The following is a 22,099-nucleotide window of genomic DNA, read 5'->3' as shown; positions in this document are numbered from 1 at the left end:
TTATGAACCAAGAGGTCACAGATTTGATTCCTGGTCAGGGCACATACCTACTTTGCGGGCTCAATCCCTAGTCTGCAAAGCAGGAGGCAACAGATTGGTGTTTTCTCTCATTGATGTCTCTGTCCCTTTCTCTTCCTCTCTCACTAATATCAATAAAAAACATATTTAAAAACAAAATAAAAGAAACAGCATTCTAAATCAAACAAGTGCCATGGGAAATGATGGTAACTTTGACCAAAGTGGTAGTAATAGAGATGAGAAAAGTGGACAACATTCAGGTGCTATTTTTGGAGGTTTTGTTCACAGGACTTTCTGAAGGAGTGAAAATAAGAAATGAGAGACAGGGAAATTAAGAATGAATACTGGGCTTTGCTCTTGAGCATCTAGGGTGGATGGTGTTGCAATTCGCTGCGATTGAAAAGACTGGAAAATCTAGAGAAGTAAACTTGGGGTTAAGATGAGAATCAAGGCTTCTTCCTTGGAAATAAAAATATTGAGAAAACATCCAAGTGCTATTGTCAGGTAAGGAGATTATTGATACAAGGAGATCAGGAGAGACTTCTAGGCTGGATATAGAAATTTGGGGGTGTCTGGATAAGATCACCAAGTAGTAGGCAGAAACAGAGAAGAGAAGCCCTGGGTCTAGCATAGAAGATGCACCCCAGCACTTAGAAACTGAGCAGAGGAGGAGAAGCCAGCAAGAGAGACAGAAGAAACAGCCCACGGGGCCAGAGGAAGCCAAAAGACAAGACTGTCTACACCACTATTGCCAAACTTCTGCCTTACGCTGATCATAGCTGTGCTCAGGCAGGTTCAAGATAAAGAAGTAACTTTAGTGCTGGAAGAGATTTGTAATTTAGTGCAATGTCCTCATTTGAGCAAGCTTGAACCTTGAGAAATTTGACCCACCACGTACTGTTGAGCCTGCGTCTAGAAACAGTGATCCAGTACTTTATATCCATCTGTTGCTTATGATTTCCTGCATTTGGGTGGTGGTTGTTTTTTTTTTTTTTTAAATAAATACTTCCATTTTCTATTAACACATTTAGCAGAACAGAGAGGAGCCACACACCCATCTGTGTGGCTTCCTGTTTTAGAACTTGGGTATTAATGACATTGGCTTGATTTTTTTTTAACCTCAGTCATGAAAGATTTTATATAAATTAAGAATCTGTAAAACATAATTGGACTATAGGCCAAAAAATTCAAAGACTTTCAGATGTTAGGAATTTGGGGTATATTAGAATCTGTTACTTTCTCTCATAATATTTCAGATTATAAATAATTACATACATTTGGATGAAATGTCATTTCTAACTGTATAAAAGCCCAGTCATCACACGTACTAACCTTTATGGTCTCACTCCCAGTTGAGAAAATTTATTTATTATTATGTTGAAGTCATTGAGTTTATAATTTTGGGTATAGTTGCTTGGAAATACACAGTTCTCATATTTGGTAAGAAGTGAGTAAAGTGCTGTGAGTCACAGTATACTGGAGTTAAAGTTCCTCTCCCTATCCACCCATGCTTTTCTTAAATTCTCTCCTGCTAAGTGACTAACTTGTTATCTTCGTTAACCCCACAAAAAAAGAAAGAAAATATATTTAATAAAATAAGAATGAGAATAAATTGTGTCAATGGGACACAGAGAGAAGGAAGGGACGAAGGAAGAATATATACTATAGGCTGCCAGTCAGTTAAAAGAAGCTAATAAAATATTTAAGGTACTATACTGTTTAAAAAATGAATTCATTCTGTCAGTCAACAAATACTTATTAAGAATTTAGCCCTAACCGGTTTGGCTCAGGGCATAGAGCGTCAGCCCATCTGAAAGGTCCCAGGTTCAATTCCGGTCAAGGGCATGTACCTTGGTTGTGGGCACATCCCCAGTAGGAGGTGTGCAGGATGCGGCTGATCAATGTTTCTCTCTCACTGATGTTTCTACCTCTCTATCCCTCTCCCTTCCTCTCTGTAAAAAATCAATGAAATATATTTTTTAAAAAAGAATTTAGCCCTAACCGGTTTGGCTCAGTAGATAGAGCGTCGGCCTGTGGACTGAAGGGTCCCAGGTTCGATTCCGGTCAAGGGCATGTACCTTGGTTGCGGGCACATCCCCAGTAGGGTGTGTGCAGGAGGCAGCGGATCGATGTTTCTCTCTTATCGATGTTTCTAACTCTCTATCCCTCTCCCTTCCTCTCTGTAAAAAAATCAATAAAATATATTTTTTAAAAAAAGAATTTACTATGTGCTATGCACTAATCTATGTGCAGAGGACACAGATATAAATGAAAAAAAAACAACTTCTACCCTTATCTAGTGAAGAAAAAGGGATGATAAATATAAGATATCCAAAGGTGATAAGTTGATTACAAATAAAGCCAAAAAGGAGGAAGTGTTATGGGGACTAGGGGGTACAATTTTTGTAAGAGGGGAGAAATAGGGCAAGTTGCACTGTAAAGGTGATATTTCAGTGGAAACCTGGAGGAAGGAGTGAGCCTTGTGGATAACGGGAGGAGATTCTGTTGGGGCAGAAGGAACCACAGTGCAAAGCTGCAGAAGGACCGGAGTGCTTGGCAAATTCAAAGACATGTCAGGAAGGCAGTGTGGCTGAAGTGAAGTAAACAGAAGAGTAGCAAATCAAAGAGCCAAGAGGTAACAAAGGAGCAGATAATGAAGGGTCGTGGAAAAGACATTCTACTCCGAGTAAGATGGCACTCCTTTGGATGGTTTCAGCAGAGAAGTCACATGACCTGGTAAGTTTTACAGGATCTCTTTGGGGAGGGGAGGCTGTTCAGGGCTAAGGGTAAAGGCAGCTAGACAAGATGACCGTACATCCCCATTGACCTCTTTAGCAATCCTTTTTCTTCCCCAAACTATTTTAATATGGACACTTTTAAAAATATTTTTATTGATTTTAGAGAGGAAGGGAGAGGAAGAGAGAGAGAGAAACATCAATGATGAGAGAGAATTGTTGCTTGGTTGACTCCTGCACACCCGCTACTGGGGATCGAGCCCACAACTCAGGCATGTGCCCTGACTGAATCAAACCTGGGACCCTTCAGTCCGCAGGCTGGCATTTTATCCACTGAGCCAAAGAGGCCAGGGCTAATTTGGACACTTTTGATAAATTACATGATCACCTTAAAATTAGGAGGCTATTTCATGTATCCAGATATGATATTATACTTGCTTGGATCAGGGTGGTAGTCATACAGGTGATAGAAATTTTATTTTGGAAGGACAGAGGTACTACTTATTGAGTTGGTAAACCTTACGGCAGAGGCAGGTTTGAGGGAAAAATCAGAAGTTCAGGTTTTGGGTGTGTCATCATTTGAAGGTGTCAATTAAACATGAAAGAGCAGACACTGAGTAGGCACTGGAGCTTGGAGTCTTTAGGATTGGAAATACAAATTTCAGGAAACCAAATGGATGAGGTTATTGAGGAATGAATAAAGAAAAAAGAATGCTGTCCAAGGACTAAGTCCAGGGGCACTCTATCCTGAAGAAGTGGAAGTAGTGAACAGGAACCAGCAAAAAAAATCTGAGGAGTGGCCAATGAAATAAGGGCCAGAAAAATGTGATGTGCTAAGCGCCAAGCAGAGAAAGTGCTTCAGTGAGTACAGTGGTCAACTTGTCAAGCCTGCTGATAAGTCAAGATAAGAAATGACCTTTGATCTTCACAACCTAGAAGTCACTGGTGATTTGAGGAGGAGGCATCTGGATAGAGTGGTGAGAAAAAAAATAATTAAAAGGATTTCAAGAGAGTATGAAAGGGGAAAAACTAAAGATAGCTGGAATAACAACACTTGTGAGGAGTGTTATTGTATAAAGGAGAGAAAATGAGCGGGAGCTGAACGTACCCAAGAGTATCAATTTGTTTGGTTGGGTTTTGCTTTGTTTGTGTTTCTTATTTCCTTAAGTAGCTGGAAACAGCTTGTCCATGCGCTAACTAGAGTGATTCAACAGAACAGGAAGAATTGATGATACAGAATAGTTGGGGTGAAACTTGTTAGAGCAGTGGTTCTCAACCTTCTGGCCCTTTAAATATAGTTCCTCATGTTGTGACCCAAACATAAAATTATTTTCGTTGCTACTTCATAACTGTAATGTTGCTACTGTTATGAATCGTAATGTAAATATCTGATATGCAGGATGGTCTTAGGCGACCCCTTTGAAAGGGTTGTTTGACCGCCAAAGGGGTCTCGACCCACAGGTTGAGAACTGCTGTGTTAGAGTGATGTCCTTGCCTGGGCCAGAAGAGATGGTCCAAGGTACCAGTGGAGGAGGTGGCCATAACCTAGATGAATCTGTAGTAAGATCATGAATGATAGTGTAAATGGGCATTAATGGGGCAGGTGAGTAGGGTGATGGTGATGATGGGAGTTTGTGGAAGGTTTTCCTATTGACTTCTTTGCAGAGGATCACGGCTGTGCTACTCCTCTTGTACAGACCCGCAGGGCCCGCAGCCCCATGCAAGCATTGTTTTCTGCGTTAGGCTGTCAGGCATGTGACCGTTCCATGGCTCCATTCCTGCACCTGAGGCTGACTGATGCCTCTTCTTCATTTATCTCTCCCATTTTCCACTGCAGTCTTTGGGGTTTCACTGCAATTTGCCAGCTGCCCACAGCTAAGCCACACAACTTACGTACTTCCATAAAAGTGTTTCTCCTGCCCACCAAAAAATGACTTGCATGTTTTACAAGTTTCTTCTGAATAGGTTAGAGGAATCTAGATGGTGGACTCATAGGGCAGTGACTAATGTTTTGCACTGATTTATGTACATAATAAGCAAGTGCCCAGTCTGGATAAGTTGGTCTTCTGGGCAAGGGAACTTTTCAGGAGGCTTCATTATCCCCAGTTACATGGAAATGAATGGGAAACACCCATGTTTGGGGGGAGGAGGTTAGATGTATGAAGGGCCCTTAACTAGGGGTACAGAGGTTTGGATTCCAGTTGTGGCTCTCAGGGATAAACTGTGTTACCTTAGAAAAGTAGCTCAGGCCCTCTGGAGTTCAGCTGCCTCATCTACAAAATGAGGGTCTGGACTAGCTGGTCTTTAATGTCCCTTCAAGTTTTAGAATTTAATTCATGCATGAGTTCAGAGTTAAGGCAACAAGGTTAATGATACATAAGAGCAATGATTTTGTCCTAAGAACTGTGCAATATGTAACTCCTAACTAAATAAAAAGGCTAAGTATAAACACATATCTCTGGAACCAAAAATGAGGAAGTCAGAAATTTTGTTTCGAAACTAAGTAAAGTTAAATGAGAGCTTTTTCTGAGCAAATCTAGCAATCTTAATTTACATAAGCTGGTAAAACCATAAACACACCCAGTGATTCACAGAAGGGAATATTACACTTGCTATTATTAAGCCATAAAGAATTTATTTAAAATGTAATGGAAATGACAGGTATTTCTAATTCCTGAGCAAATAAAAATTTTGTTTTGTTTATGAATAGGGCCTAATTATAGTTTAATGCTAAATATTTGCCTGAATTTTTTAAAAAAATTTTCCAATGTTGTTTTTAAATGGTCTAATTACTTATTAAATGTACCTAGGAAGAGAATTACCCAAAGTCAACAAGAGAATTGGCCTAATAAACTTCAGTTTAACAAAGGTTTCTTGCTCTTTAGTATGATTTTTCTTCTTCTTGATTTTATTGCATGTCGATCTTAATTCACTCTCAATAATTTACCTATCTCTTTTTTCTTCTTTCAAATTAGTGCTTTCTTTTTTAAATGTTTTGACTAAGTTGAACATAATTTATGCAGTTTACATCTTAAGTCACAGATGCTTTTTTTGGCCAACTTTATAAGCTTATTCTGCTTAAGGTAGAACTGCCTGAGTTGAAGAAAATAAAAATAGATTTTAAAGACATATGGTAAAGATGTTAAAGACTATTGTTTGTATACTAGGATACTAGCAAATTGCTATCAGTGAGGCTGAGGGTTAAAAATAGATTTTTTTTAAAATATATTTTATTGATTTTTTACAGAGAGGAAGGGAGAGAGATAGAGAGTTAGAAACATCGATGAGAGAGAAACATCGATCAGCTGCCTCCTGCACACCCCCCACTGGGGATGTGCCCGCAACCCAGGTACATGCCCTTGACCGGAATCGAACCTGGGACCCTTCAGTCCGCAGGCCGACGCTCTATCCACTGAGCCAAACCGGTTTTGGCTAGATTTTGCCACAACTGATCATTTTTTAGAATGTTTTTCTATTGAATTTCCTTTATCACCAATGTTCTGCATTTGTAAAATGACTCATCAAGTCTAGAGGTATGAAATGTAAGCAGAATGAATCTAGTGGCCCTTATGGATATAATCTTGACCTCCTTAACATCACCCTATCAGCAGCTAAACTAATGGGTCACATTAAAATAAGAAACAATGTAATAACTGTCAGGGAAAGATGGATTTTAGACAATAAATGCATTCTACTCTGCTCCAAGGCTAAATATTACACCTGGCTCCCTTTGGAATTCTCTAGGAAATAAGAGATTTGCTGCCAGAGCCGAGATTAAGAATTAGACACTAGCTTGTACTTCACTCAAGGTCACCTTCACTCTCCAGAGAGCCTGCGCAACAGCTTGAGCCCCTCCTAATCCAATCTAAATTAAATGGTAGAGGTAGCTTTTCAGCTTTCCATTCTGCCTGTGGTCTGTGCACTGTACTTGATCCCTTTATAAAATTAGTTTGGATTCCCAACTCATATAGGAGAGGCATTGACGAAGAGGGAAGAGAAGGAAAGCGAGAGGGCCAAATAGTTCACTGCAACAGCAGCAATGGTAGAAAGCTTTCAGAGAGTACTGAAAAGCAAACAACCCTGCATCTATACCGTATTTTGTAAAAATAGTCTATATTACCCACATCCATAGATTCTCACATCAAATATCATAGACTCTGGTGGAGGGGGCTTGCCGGGGTGGGAATGACTGGGTGGGGTTGGGGGAGTCAATTAGAGAAAAAGGAAACATCGGTAAAACTTTAGACAATAAAGTAAAAAAATATATCATAGACTCTGAAATTATTTTAACCAAAAGGGAAGCTGGTGTTATGGACCAGTGCAATTTTGAATAAGTTAATATTTAAAATGAGATTTAAAGAGATAGAAAATGGTAATCAGATGTTCTATAACTAATATCTACATGACTCTTTATATTATGTAAAGTGTTGTTGTATACATTATCTTAAAGCTCATTTACTCTTGATAACATGAACAATGTATGCCTATTCCTCTCCTTTATGAGCAAGGCTATATTTGATATTTTGAACAATAAGAGACTGTATTAGTTTGTTTGCTAAGGCTGCCATAACACTTGGCCTATTTGGATTTGTCACAATAGATATTGATCACAATTGATCATGGCACAGGTAGGATTTAACATGAGCAAAGTGGTGTTTTGAAATGATTTAAGCCGTCATTGACAAATGAAAAAGCCAACTAGAGGCGGGTAAAAGGAGTAAAGGATACTGTAATGACTGATATGTGTGATGACAAAGCCTGCAACATAATGAAAAGAATAGATAGAGAGAATAAATGACAACAATTATTAAAAGATATGCTGTCTGGCACAGCAGCAAGAGAGCCTCAATATAGTTATTTTAGATGATTGAATGAATGGTGGTACTCCTGAGAGAATCAGGAGTAGTTTGAAATTAGAATTGATTTGTGAGAAGGCGAGGACTTCAGGTTCCATTTTGATGATATGGAGTTTGAGGTAATAATGAGATATTTATTAAGACAGACTGGAAATACGTGTGTCAAAAAGGCAGATCTGGAGATTAGTAAGGATTCGGGCAATATTCATATTGGATAACTAAACTAATGTTATCTACCTATGAGAAAAATGTATAAAGAGGTGTCCTAGGGATTCTAATCATTGTCCAATAGACACACTCTGAGAAGCAGTTCAGTGGTGTATAATTTTTCAAGAGAAATAGCCCAGGCTCAGCCTAACAAATAATTCATATCTACCCCCAGACAACCTTACACTTGCTTTCAAAGGTCCAAGTTCTACCCAAGTCAGAATCACTGGAGAATTTATTCTCTGACTCATAACCCTATTAGCAGTGTGGGAACTGGAAGTTGGTCTCTGTTTATCAACAATCTTCATCAGAAGGAAAGTGAGACAATACAGTGTCTGGAAGAGTAGGCAATTCATTGCAAGTGAGAAAGGGCTCCTGACATCTATTGTAAATTATTCTTTTCCAAGACTAACTCATCTCTTTCCTCCTTCAACCCTTCTTCCTACCCTTGTCAAGCTGATTCTGGATAGGACAAAGACTTCTTTTTAGTTGGACACAAATTTAGGTTACCTGCAATAGATTATGTCAAGAATGATTCTGAAATACTTCTTGGGTTCCGGACAGGACCATGATGATGATATTCTACAAAGAAAGCCTAAACCTTCCCACACAAAGACATACACTTGTCAAAGGAGTGAAAAGGCTTCCAGGGATTTTTCAAGCTCTTCTAAAACCTAAGAACTGGAGACCGACTTAGGAGAGTGGGGCTGATCATAAAAAGAAATCCAAGCAAACAGTGGGAGCAGTTGTCTGTCAGGGACACCCAGGTGGGCAGAGTATGCTATTACATAAACCCAACAGCAAGATATAGTATGTCCAAGCAAGCAAGGTCAAGGCAGTCTGACAGCAGGTCACAGGGACCCTGGTTTAAGAACTTGGGTTCAGACATAGCCCTTTGTATGCAGAATCTCATCAAAGGAAAGGCAATGCCCAAGGACAGCGGCGCAGGGAGGGGGGTCAGCAGAGATTCAGGAATTGGGAAACAAGACAGCAGACCACTTCCTAGAACTGGGAACAGGCAGGGGTTGGTCCCAAGCCAACAAGTTCAGTGATTCCATTACTGAAAATGAGCATGAAGGGGCCTGGACAGCACAGCTTACATGACTAATGAATTAATTTATTGATCATGATTAAAAGAATAAGATAAATCAGTTCACTAACAGCTTATTAACTACCTAGTCCCTTTCCATTGGTACTTTTCTTTTTCAATTTTTTTTCAATTACAGTTTACATTTAATATTATTTTGTATTAGCTTCAGGTGTGCAGCATAGTGGTTAAACAATCATATACTTGAAAATGTGTTCCCACTGTTATTTCCAGTTCCCATCTTGCACCACACATAGTTATTACAATATTATTGATTATATTTCCTACACTGTACTTTGCATTCCCATGACGCTTTGTGACTATCAATCTGTATTTCTTAATCCCTTCACCTTTTTCACCCAATCCCCTAGCCCTCCTTCCCCTCTGGCGATCATCAGTCTGTTCTCTGTAGCTGTGGGTCTGTTTCTGTTTCATCAATCTTTTTCTTTAACCAAGAAATCTTATCATCTAGTTAGCTTTACCCTTTTTACTGTTGACTATCACTTCAAGAAATCATTCCTAACTAAATTATTTTAAATAGTCTCAAGAGAAAGGAAGGCAAGTTGTTGACTAACCACCAGACTGAATCTTTTCCTTAGTAGGGAACACACACATCTCTTTCATTTTCTCAGCCTTATAAGTATAGGTGCTTGTTTCTTACCCATAAAGCTCTGGATGATCAGGGCCATGCTGATGCCAGTGTAGATGACATAAAAACTATTAATAGATGATGTCTGTAATAAACCTGAAGTAGGAAGCAGAACTGTTCCAAAAAGAGAAGTATAAAATAGAAGAGGAAAAAAAGGCAGTTAAGATGACTGTCTTGGTGAAAGGAGATATTTCAAAAGAAATATAAAATCTTCATGGAGCTCTTAACTACCTATATTTGGATTTTTGTGTGTGGCTATTTTATCTTGCTGATCAGTGAAAGAAGAAAGAATACGTTACATTTTATTAAACATTTTTAAACTTTTTCTTTGCTCAGAACCAGCTCCTCCAAAATCACTCTTTGCTGTGAATAAAACCCAGACTTCGGTGACTCTACTGTGGGTGGAAGAGGGGGTAGCTGATTTCTTTGAAGTCTTCTGTCAACAAGTTGGCTCTGGTCAGGAAACAAAACTGCAGGTACCGTACACGCTCGTCTTCCTTCTCTGAGTTACCTTTGATTAAGGCTAATTAGCTGAGCAAAATGAAAACTTTTGCTTTCTTAGACCGATAGAAAATGAAAACACTGCATTTATGCTTTGGTGTTTCAGTGAAATTAACAATATGCTCAGAACAAGCCCAAAGTAGGCTGTAGAACCAAGTTGCCAAATTGCGAAGTTTATTTTCAACTTTGAACTTCTCTTTTGTCCCTAAACCTTAGCCCCTCTGGTTCAGACTGAAGGATTAAGGGGGTTCACTTTTCCTTTTGGACATTAAATCCATTGAGAGGATGAAGACACTGCCATGGAAAACATAATTTAATAAACATGAACTGATTCCAATTTTGTGAAGGTCACTGTATGGAACACAAATGGCAGAATTAATACCTGCCTTCAAAAAAATTTTTCATACAGTTGTGGATAGTTCATTATTCTAGAAATAATGAAATTAAAACAAGTGCCACAAGAGAGTTGCATATTACTAAGAAAAATGAAAAGAAGGGTCTATCTCTAGTTAGTAAGGAAGGAAGGTAATTTTGTTTGGGAAAATGTAGGATGGGTGAGGTGATTGTTAAAGCTTTAGAATCACAGACAGCAAATATGATGAGCACTGAGTTGTCTGAAAGCTCAAAAATATTTTACAGTCAGACATGGAAGGAAAATGGAAAGTGTGAGGAATATCATGAAATACAGTGAATAATTGATGCTTTTAAAATAATGAAATTCTTGAGATTGAAAAAAAAGATTTCTGGGAGTATAAATCTTTTTAATACTCAACTGAGTGTTAAGATAATTTGCTTTATTCCTTTTCCCTTTTGATATTGACTTCTACTAACTTATCTCTTTTTTATCTCTACTGGACGGAAGAATCTTTTTTTTCCATTCTAAGAATCCTTTTTGAAAACCACTGCTCTGCCAGTAGTGGGTTTTTTTTTCTCTAGAACTGCAGTGATATTTTCTTTAAGAAAACAAGGGTAGGCTGCTACTTCCTACAACTGAGTCTTGTTAGCAAGTCTTTTCTTAGAAGCATTCTTTTATAGGATAGTGAGAGATGGGAGTGGGAAATAGTGCTGATGCCTTTCATCTCTTTAGGCAGTAGTTTTCAGGTCCTTGTTTTACTGGCTCGTCTTTTTATTTTGTGCAGTAATACTTGTCACTAGCCTGACTATTGGCTCACCAAATTAACAACTTATTCTGCATAGAATAGGTTAATATTAAATATTTTTGAGAATGCAAAGTCGCTATGCCTTTGGTGGATGCTACTTAAGAGCCGAGAATGCAGACAAAGGGAAGGGGGAGGGTGTCCTTAACATACAAAGAACTACCACAAATAAAAAAGATAAAGACCAACAACTCAAAACAAAGATTTCACAGAAAATAAACACAAAAGTCTCTTAAACATATGAAAAGATGGTCAACCTTCTCTCATGGAGAAAGAAATGCAAAATGAAATTACAGTGAGGTATAGTTTTCACTAATGAGATTGGAAAAGCTCAAAGTTTGCCAGTATGCTATGTTAGAAGTAGTTAGGGAAACAGGCATTGTCAGACATTGATAGTAGGTAGATAACGTGGAAATGTCTATGGAGGACACTTTCAAAATTAAAAATACACAACTTTTGACCCAGCAATCTAATTGCTATGAATATGAAAATATATATACATACACACATGTGTATTTGCGAACATATACTTATGTTCCCATAATTGTGAAGTTATGTTCCCTGTAGCATTGTTTATAACTTATTTTTCACTGCTATCCTTTTTCGTCTTTTAAATTTTTTACTCTGTCCCTCCATTACCAACTCAACTATGAAAAATTTAAAAGTCAAAATAAATGAAGGTTACATAACATTTATTTAATTTTCTGCATCTCCAGGAACCGATTTCTGTTTCTTCTCATGTTGTGACCATCTCCAGCCTTCTTCCTGCCACTGCCTACAACTGTAGTGTCACCAGCTTTAGCCACGACAGCCCCAGTGTCCCCACATTTATAGCCGTCTCAACAATGGGTAACTACATGCAATAGGGGGATCTGGTGTCTTTAAAAGTTATATCTTTCCAAAATTTTTGTATGTTGTGTATATATATATATATATATATATATATATATATATATATATCCTTTTCATGGAATCCATGCTTGTTCTATTGAAAAATTCCAAGTTTTGAGATCAGGGAGTGCTTAATTTCGATCCCTATGTGATTTAGGGGAAGATATTTCCTATATCTGAACCTTTGTTTATTCATCCATCAAGCTAGAATAATAATATGTACCTTGTTGAGCTGTTTTGAGGCTTAGAAATAAAGGACATAAAATCCTGGCACATGCTGTCTAAATGCTAGTTGGTATCAATGTCACCATCCTCTTCAGTGGTAGCCACAGTACCCTAACCAACTCCGGTTCATCTAGTTCAGCTTTGGCCATTAGCTGTCAAATCATGGCAAGACTCAATTTTTGGGTCAGAGCAGAAAAGTTTCCAATCAAGCAGAAACTATGAGTGGGGAAATTTAAAAATAATGAAAGGTCTAGAATAATGCTGTTTCCTTATTCTTTTTCTGAGTTATACATTTTATTCCCCTCTTTGTTGGAGTCTGATTCTACAATCTCAGATCTCCCATGAAACTGCCTGTAATAAAACCACTCTTCCTATCACATTACCCTTTACTGGATCCATTTTCATTTCTGTGACATTTATCATATATTTAGCCACTGTATCCAATGATGAATAGTGTAGGCTTTTTTGTTTTTTTTTGCTTTGGATTTTTAAATTTTTGTTTTTTTAGAAGAGAGGACAAAAATAGACCTAATAAGTATATCATATCAATAGTATCTCACTTTTACATCCTTTTACACTCTTCTAAATGTAACTTATTGTTCATTACTCCTTGTCATCTCTACAACAAGCCAGAAGCAGTTGATATTATTAAACTTATTTGTTAGTGAGGATAATGAGGCCCAGAGAGACAGATAAAACAGCCTCCCCAAATGGCAATTAATAGTCAAGTGAACTTGAACCAGCTCTTCTGACCATGAGTCTACTGTTCTTTCTGCTCAAGTACTCTGTCCATGAACTGAAGCCACATTGTCTCAAATGGGAAGTGGCAACACCCAGAGACTTAGGGATTGCATATGTCAGCCAGTTTGGTGATGTTATGATCAGTACAGAGGATGGTATCATTCTTGTCTTCTCCTCTGGCCCACTGTTAATAGTTTTATAGAACATTTGGTATAAATTCCCACCTTTAATACCTTGCTCTTCCATGAAGTGTGATGAGCTAGGCAATGTGTAGTGCCATTATAGACCGATCATCATATAAATTATATGAAAGGGACACAACCTCTGGTCTCAGGGGCCCCACAACTTATGAAAAGGTTTAATCTCTTGAGTTGTACAGATGGAAAACCTCTCAACATATGGTTACAGATCATCAGAATGCCTGCTTCTAGCGATGTGTTAAGTGCTGTAGCAGATGGCAGCTCGCTAATGCCTTTTTCATATACATTATTAGTTATGAGTGAAATAGACAGTGGTGCTTTCTGACTTTAAAGTCGTGGGTGTAAAATAAGAGTTTGCAAGCTTCTGAAAAAGTTAAAGAATGAAAATACATGATAATGACTTCCAACGAATTTAAACTATATCACAGGAATTACAGTTTATCATTTCCCTTTATAGAACATCCAGAATGTAGGCCTTAAATACTTTTGATCAATCCACTAACTTGTAGTTGACCAGGAAGAGGTTATTGTCAGCTTGGAGAAACATCATTGTTGCTGTTGTTGTTGTCACAAGTCCATTGCTCTCAAAATCAGATGGAAAACCATGAGTGGGTTCGGTTAGTCTCCATGTAATGGAAGCTGTAACTAAAATGTATGGTGTATCTGTTTAGTTACAGTGATGAATCCCAATGTGGTAGTCATCTCAGTGCTGGCCATTCTTAGCACCCTGCTAATTGGATTGCTGCTGGTCACCCTGATCATTCTCAGGAGAAAGCATCTGCAGATGGCTAGGTAAGTTAAGTTTGGTGAATCTTTTACCCATAGCCTTTACAATATTTTATTTATCATACATGTATGCTTTTATAGCAGTAAGTTGTCTACTTCTATTTCATGTTTTCTTCTTTAAATTTATCTTTATTTTTGAAATTATTACCGATGTCCTCCTTTTTCCCCATATTGACTCCCTTCACTGCTGTCCCCTCCCCAGCCTTTATCATACTATTATCATGATTTCTAAGAAGACTTTTAATATTATTTTAGAAAACATTACCATTGGAAAGGTAAAGCCAAAAATTGTTGGTTTACACAAAATCAGACCTCTTATCTATGGATCTTGTCATTTTAAGTGGCCCATACATTACATTTGGATAATTTCAAAGTTGTTTTGGAGTAAAAGAAAAATCTATAACTACTCAGAATGATTGATAAAATAAGTTAATATATGTGGAGACCACAAGAAAGAAAAAATCCCCTTCCTCATTAGTTCTGTTGAAGCTGTCTTATGATAAATTATTTGTAGAGTTTGTGATTAGGTTCATTAAAAGTCCCCCATCATTTTTGTTCATATTATTCAGAGTTGCAGGCAGTTTCATTTCTCTTGCAGTTAGAAAAGCCTTTTGATTTATGATTTTGATGATTCCCTATTCCTTTGACCACTGATGCATTTCTTATCAGAGCACATTGTCAAGAACAATGTGGTCTGTACATTATCAAAACAATTATAAGTTCTCTTAAAATACACACACACACACACAACCAGTTACCTAGTTAAGTACTAGCAGGTTTGGGGGTTTGGGAAATTATATTCAAATTTATATTTGCCCAATGTTAGTTGGCTGACTTGTCATCAATCAACATCCTTCTTTCTCAGAGTTCTATCATTCACCTATTCTTAAATAAATGTATGGCATAGTCAAAAAAAATCAGATATCCAAGCATCCAAGCTTTCCACGAGGAACTTAGAGCCTAGCTGGAGACTTTTAGATAAATAAATACATTTAAAGGTATGCACTAACTTGTATTAGGAAGGATATAAAAATGGAATAACATTTCCGAAACTGGTTTGGCTCAGTGGATAGAGCGTTGGCCTGCGGACTGAAAGGTCCCAGGTTCGATTCCAGTCAAGGGCATGTATCTGGGTTGCGGGCACATCCCCAGTAGGAGATGTGCAGGAAGCAGCTGATCGATGTTTCTCTCTCATCGATGTTTCTAACTCTCTATCTCTCTCCCTTCCTCTCTGTAAAAAATCAATAAAATATATTTTAAAAAAAATGGAATAACATGAAAGTAAAGAAAAGAGATTAGTCAAGAATATAAAAATCAAGCTTCTAAATGTTGGCATTAGAACAAATCTTAGAAGGATAGTGAGGGTAGTGGCACAGCACTGTGGCTAGAACATGAAGTTCTGAAGTCATACTCCTTAGGGTCAAATCTTGATTTACAACCTATGTGTCCCTGGGGAGCCCACGGAAACTTTATCCATTCATTTAACAAGTGTCATTGGACACCTGTTCTGTGTCCGACTCCTCCGGGTGCTTGGAATATGACAGTATACAAAACAGACAGCTTGTCTTCTAGTGAAAAAGATAGACAATAAATACTAAAGGTAAAAGTTAAAAGATTAGGTTATATGTTAGCAGACAGTAACAGAAAAATAACAAAGCAGAGTAAGAGAGCTTGGCAGTACCTGTCTGGGAAATATGGGGACAGGAGCTCTGGGAGGGAGGTAGATCTCACTGAAAGGGTGACATGTAAGGAAAAGACTTGAACATGAGAGAGTTAATCATGTGGTATCTGGGGGAAGTGTGCACCCAAGAGAAGAGGCAGGAGCATGACTAGCAGGTTCAAACACTAGCTGGATGTCAAGAGCAGCTAAAGCAGCGGAAATGCATGGAGGAGCAGCAGGAGGTGATGTCAGATCATATAGGGTTTCATAAGCAGTTGTAAGGACTTCGGCCTTTACTCTGAGTAAATGGGCAGCCATTCCAGAGTTTAAGTGGAGATTAACAATACCTGACTTACATTTTAACATTTTCATTTTGACTATTATGTAGAACAGGCTGTAATAAGGCAAAGACAAAAGCAGGCCTGAGAACTGAGGCAGCCATGACCATAATCCAGGCAAGAGCGAGACGGTAGTAGTTCAACCCATAGGAGTAGCAATGGTGGGTAGGGGAAAATGATCAGATTCCAGATATATTTTGAAAAGAGAGGCAATAGGATTTTCTAACAAATTGCATGTTGGATGAATATGAAAGGAGTCAAGCATAACTCCAAGGTTTTTGGCCCTACCAACCAGAAAGATGGAATTGTCATAAACTGAGATAAGATTCCACATGAAAGGGTTTTGGAGGGGGAACATCAAGACTTTAGCTTGGGAAACGTTACACTGGAGATACTGCAAGTGCAGGTGTGGAGTAGGAGCATAAAAGTCTGGTGTTCAAAAGAGAAGTCTGGATTGAAGATATAAATTTGGGAGTTGTTAGTATATACTTGGTGTTAAATCTGTAGAGGGGATGAAATCCAGGAAGTGGAAATCAGAAAAGAAATCTCTGGATTAAGCACCAGAATAATCTAGTATTAAGATTTTCATGGAGAAAAAAAAGGGTAGCAGCAAGAGTGACTGACACAAGACATCCAGTGGAATGAAAGGAAAACTAAAAGTGAGGAGGCCAAGGCATGTCAAGAAGAGGATATCTGCCTGGCTGGTGTTGCTCAGTGGTTGAGCATTGACCTATAAACCAGGAGGTCACAGGCTTGATCCCCAGTAGGGGGTGTGCAGGCGGCCTCTGATCAATGATTCTCTCTTGTCATTGATGTTTCTATCTCTCTCTCCCTTCCCCTTCCTCTCTGAAATAAATAAAATTGCATTTTTAAATAAAGAACGGGACAAGAACCCCTACATTAGTGGATAGTGAGGAGCAATAATGCAGTAATAGCACAGCATAATACTCAACTCATAGGGAGTGTGCAACAAATGCTAGCTCGTAATAGCAATAGTGGAGGGGCCAGTAATGTGGTAATGGGGGTAGTGGTATGAATGAGGGTGTTATTGCAGGAGCATCCTCAATGCTGCATACAGCAAAAAAATGTAGGACAAGTGGTTCTACTTCCGCCAGCTGGTTATTAGGACAGAGGTTCTTAACATGTTCTGTGCCATGATCTGCTGGCAGTTTGAGGATGCTGTGGCTCTCTTCCAAGAATAATGCTTTCTGTTTAAGTGCATAAAATAAAATACATAGGATTGAAAAAGAAACTAATTATGTTAAAATATGGTCATCAAAGTATGTAAAAGAACAAATGTGTTGCATGCTTCTTTATTAATGCATTAGGTAACAATACTTAGTAAGTGTACAGTAATTCTCATACTTCACCACAGTGATAAAGACAGTATTTCAATACCTGCAGAAAAGCCATTGTAGAAAAATATCTGCAATTTCTGTTATTAGCAAATCTCACAAGTACTGATGATATTATTGTGACTTGTTACTTACTTTAATAATTGAAGTAACTGCTAAATATATCTTCATAGAGCCCTAGATTCCATCCTTAGACCCCAGTTTAAGAACCCTTGAATTGGAGGGTAAAAAAAATTTCTTCTAAGTTAAATGTAAATAAACTCCTATATATTATAGGAAATGGACAAAGGAAAGTCAATTGATGTGTAATTTAAAATACAATATGATATAATATAGTCATGTATTTTTCAAAAGAAGAAAACTATTCTTAGAACATCTGATAAGAACAGGAAAATAGCTGAATTAGCATATTGTACCGGTATTGTCAAAATCTCTGCTTCAATTCTGAACAAGTCCATCAATTTCATGGAGAGGGAAAATGAGATGCATGAGCCCCAGTGAGCTACGTTATTGATGCATGATATTAAGCAAAAGATAGAGAAAGCATGAGAATATGTTTACCCTTTTACTCCAATTCTAGAAAAAAGGTTAACAATATTTTCTGCTGACAGACTAATGAGCAACATTCTGGATAAGAGACTCTGCACAGGCCAATCTGTTTTAATATGTATCCTTCTTTTACTCTCATCTCAAGTGATGAATACAATGGGGATCACAGCATGAAGGGGAAATTTTGGTGGAAAAAAACAATACATCTTGATCCACCATCATTATAGAGAGGAAATCAATATGCTATTAAAAACAAAACCCCATGAAGAATATTTGCTAAAAACAAAAACAAACCAAAACAACAACAACAACAAAGAAACCTTCATTTTATCTAGAACAGTTGCTATAACTTACTTTGTAAAAAATATTAAATCCCAAATAGTTCAAAGATTTATTTAGGATCCTGAGTGCCCTTTGGAAAGGATTGTGAACTTAAACCTTTTGGCCTCAGCTTGCTGTGGGGATGTGTGACCTTGTGAAAAATTGTTTTGTTTGCTTTATCTTTATATTTCACATTTCATGCAAAGAGAAACCCATAGAACTCATTATAGCTTTATAAAATGTAACATTATGATGATGAGCCGGTAAAGACTCATATGTCGCGGTAAAAGAGTGCTCCGTCAAGCAGTCACTTTGATCTTGTGATTCCTTTCATACAGGGAGTGTGGAGCGGGAACGTTTGTGAATTTTGCGTCCTTGGAGAGGGATGGAAAGCTTCCATACAACTGGTGCGTATTCTTTCAGAACAAGCCTCCAGACCGCTTAGCTATGCTATTTGTGCTCCAAGCTGTGTTTTACTATCTTCGGGGGATAAATGTTTTTTGTCTGTTTATCCTTTTTCATAATTTCTCTGACAGTGGACTTTTAAAGGTTAGATCTGCACAGAGTATATTGGTATATATTAGTTTAATGTAATTATGAAGTAGCAAACGTGTCATAGTCTGCTCTGTATTTACAATATTAAACAAAGGACTAAATCATCAGTTAGGCAAGTAGCCCATTACTGTGCCCAAGAAGGGCTTACACTGACCAAGCGGGGGCTGGCGGCATGACAAGAAACCCCACTGAAGCAGGTGGCACAGACAGCATCTCTACTTACACTTACCTCTCAGTGCCTGGGGACATGAGCCACCACCTCTGTTCAAACATCAAGGAGAAGTATACAGCCCAGGGCCCTCGACTCCCACTTAAGAGTAAATAAATATCAAAGCCAAGAAGGTTCCATGAGAAAACATGGCATCGTTTTTCTTTATTCTTCAGTATTTAGGACCTGGAGAGAGGACGTATTTTGAGAATTAAGAAAGCACTTTCAGGGGATTCAATTGGTTGACATTGTACTTAACAATGATACATGAGAATTAACGATACATGGCAATCAATACCCAACGAATCGGCTAATTAAGTAACCATTTACTACAGCCAGCACTGCTTACATGAGCTAGTTTGGCTTTTGTGCAAGTAACCATGCAAAGCACATTTAAATACAGACATTTCATATTAATTCTTGGTAAGTGATCTTTGTTCTGCTTTTACTAATCCCCCCAAATGATTAATCTGAAAGAAATCGATATGTGATACTGGAAATTTTACTCTACAGAATCAATGAGGGAGGGAGGATTCTATTTAAAATATAAACTCTACCTCCCTGAGTGAGTACCTATCTACTTGAGGCCCACTCTGGTTGAACGTCTAGTTGGAATAGGATGCTTTTGTGTTATTTTTAAATTTTAGCCTGAATGGAATTTTGCTATTCAAATATGACTAATCCAATGGTGAAGAGAGAGAAATTCATAAACCCTTGATGGTGAAAAGTTGGGAGACATTTTGTTCAAATATATTACCACATTTTGCAAGAAGAAGAGACTAATGCCGTGATAACGGTCCAGTCACAGAGCGGTGGTGAGTGGCTCAAGTAGGAAATGATTCATTTGTACACGTGACCCAGGAGAGCTGTGTATTGACTGCACAACCAGTCACAGCTTATAAAATATGGGAGACCCATTACGGGAGAACTGAGGCAAAAGAGACTTCACTTCAGGACTTTTCTATAAAATCAAGAAAATTCTCAACTCTTGGCAAAGACAGGTTCTCCAGGCCCAGCATTTTCAGGCTGAGAATAGCTATCTCAGTGCAGATTTGTAAAAACGAAAGTGACAAGGCGACAGCATTGCCCCCTAATTCTCAGAATAGCTATCGATGCAACCATACGATATTTTTAAATCTGCATTAATGAATGTTCTATGTTACAACTGGTTGGAATATTTGAAATTGGTTTCAAACCATGCATTTTAGACCAACAGTCTGAATGAGAATTAAAGTGAAACTCAGTAGTTTTGCTCCCACTCTGCTGAGTACTGGAAGCTCACAAACTAGGCTACTGTTCCTGAATGAATGGCACCTGAGTGTCGTGCCCTACCTCCGTGCTAAGCGTTACTTTTTAGAAACGGTGTATAAGTTAAAATAAAATTAACGTAGAAAGTCACAGTAATGCGCTAAAAATGCCGCTTGACAGGAAAGGGTCCCGAAAGCTTTGAGTCTTCACCAGGACCGGTACATGTGAACTCACCATTTATATTCCCTCCCACAGCTTCCAAATGATGTTTTACAGGTTCCTTAAAATAGACGTAGTTATGCACTGCAAGGGTAATACCCAAGAGGAAGACTTGAGATAACTAATGAGGCATTTAAGCGCGTCATTTCACTGAATGCGAAATGTAATCACCTAATAGCAGACTAATTAACACAAAATACATTGGGAAAAAAAATCTGATTACAATAAGAGGCTGTGTGTGAATGAAACTGATTTTGACAATATTATAGCACTTCAGCCCTCAGGTTTAAATTTCACAGAACGGAATAATATTTCACTATAATTAAGGTGCTCATTTTACTTGATTCCAGTGAATAATGTACTGATGTCTGTTCACAATTTATCTTACTAACTCTTGCCACTTCTTCATCTTTACATCTGTTATCTATTAATGCTCACAGGCGTAGGAGTATATTTGCTTTCCTAACCCTGCTACCTTCATGTCTTTGGACTGATTATCTTTTGGCATTTTATATTAATCCTTGGTAAGTGATTTTTATTTTATTTTTACTATTTACCTAACACAGCCTTTAAAAGTTAGCTTTCGTGGAGTAAACAAAACAGAAAAATTCTTTTATGTGTTGGCAGCATCTAAAATGATTCGTCAGTGAAATGAATTAAAACAGTGAATGGTACCGAGATGCTAACAAAAATGTTTCCCGGTTAAATTTTCTTCTTGCGATGTTCTGGCATGCTTTCCTTCCACGCACTACCTGTCATTTGTTTCTTCCCGAGTCAATCCAATGGCCTCTCATCTTTATAAATGATGCTTTCCATTTTCCTTCCCATCTCCATCCATTGCAGAGCTCCATATTCCCAAGAAGGAAGAAATGCATTGAGGTAGAGAAACCCAGAGCACTACCCCCTCATTTGGCGCCTCCATGTGGTTGTTTTGTGTAAGAATGCTAACCTAATGAATATGGGGCAAATGACCATGTTCAAGCCTCTTTGTATAACTGTCTTATTTATTTATTTTTATTATTTTAATATTTCTTTTATTGATTTCAGAGAGGAAGGGACAGGGAGAGAGAGAGTGAAACATCAATGATGAGAGAGAATCATTGATTGGCTGCCTCCTGCATGCCCCCACTGGGGATCGAACCCACAACCCAGGCATGTACCCTTGGCTGGAATTGAACCCAGGACCCTTCAGTCCGCAGGCTGACGCTCTATCCACTGAGCCAAACCAGCTAGGGCTTTCTTATTTCATTGTCATTACTCTGCAGAGGGTATTGTCATCCCATTGTAGAGATATGGAAATATAGGTAGAAGAAGATTAACTAAGCATTTGATGAGCTACTGTTCGTGAATGACTGGTACCTGAGTGTCATGCCATAGCTCCATGTAAACTGTTACTTTTTTAGAAATGGCGTATAAGTTAAGATAAAAAGCCACAGAAAGTCACAGTAGTGCACTAGAATGCGGCTTTATACAAATGTGTTCCTTGCTTAATTCTTTGATTTTTCTCATTTTCCAACGTTCATTTTAAGCTTATATCAGGCGGGCCTATGCTTATTTGCATGTCTTTATATATATATATATATATATATATAT

The 22,099-nt window shown here is 38.0% G+C and overlaps 1 protein-coding gene across 1 annotated transcript in view; it reads left to right on the top strand.

Annotated features, from left to right (window-relative positions):
• The window catches only part of PTPRO (protein tyrosine phosphatase receptor type O), a 200,412-nt gene that overhangs the window by 146,225 nt on the left and 32,088 nt on the right, over window positions 1-22,099 (top strand). Inside the window, exons 13-17 of the mRNA XM_070410642.1 lie at window positions 9,889-10,028; window positions 11,927-12,059; window positions 13,939-14,059; window positions 18,615-18,683; window positions 20,947-21,030. Of these exons, the coding sequence (XP_070266743.1) occupies window positions 9,889-10,028; window positions 11,927-12,059; window positions 13,939-14,059; window positions 18,615-18,683; window positions 20,947-21,030 (547 nt within the window). The remainder of the gene's footprint in view (window positions 1-9,888; window positions 10,029-11,926; window positions 12,060-13,938; window positions 14,060-18,614; window positions 18,684-20,946; window positions 21,031-22,099) is intronic.

The sequence above is a fragment of the Myotis yumanensis genome, unplaced genomic scaffold (genome assembly GCF_028538775.1).
Source record: "Myotis yumanensis isolate MYYU_CA2020_CCGP unplaced genomic scaffold, mMyoYum1.0.hap1 SCAF_3, whole genome shotgun sequence".
Taxonomy (NCBI): Eukaryota; Metazoa; Chordata; class Mammalia; order Chiroptera; family Vespertilionidae; genus Myotis; species Myotis yumanensis.
Note: the sequence above shows the minus strand (reverse complement) of the source record. Positions and strands in the feature narration are given on the sequence as shown.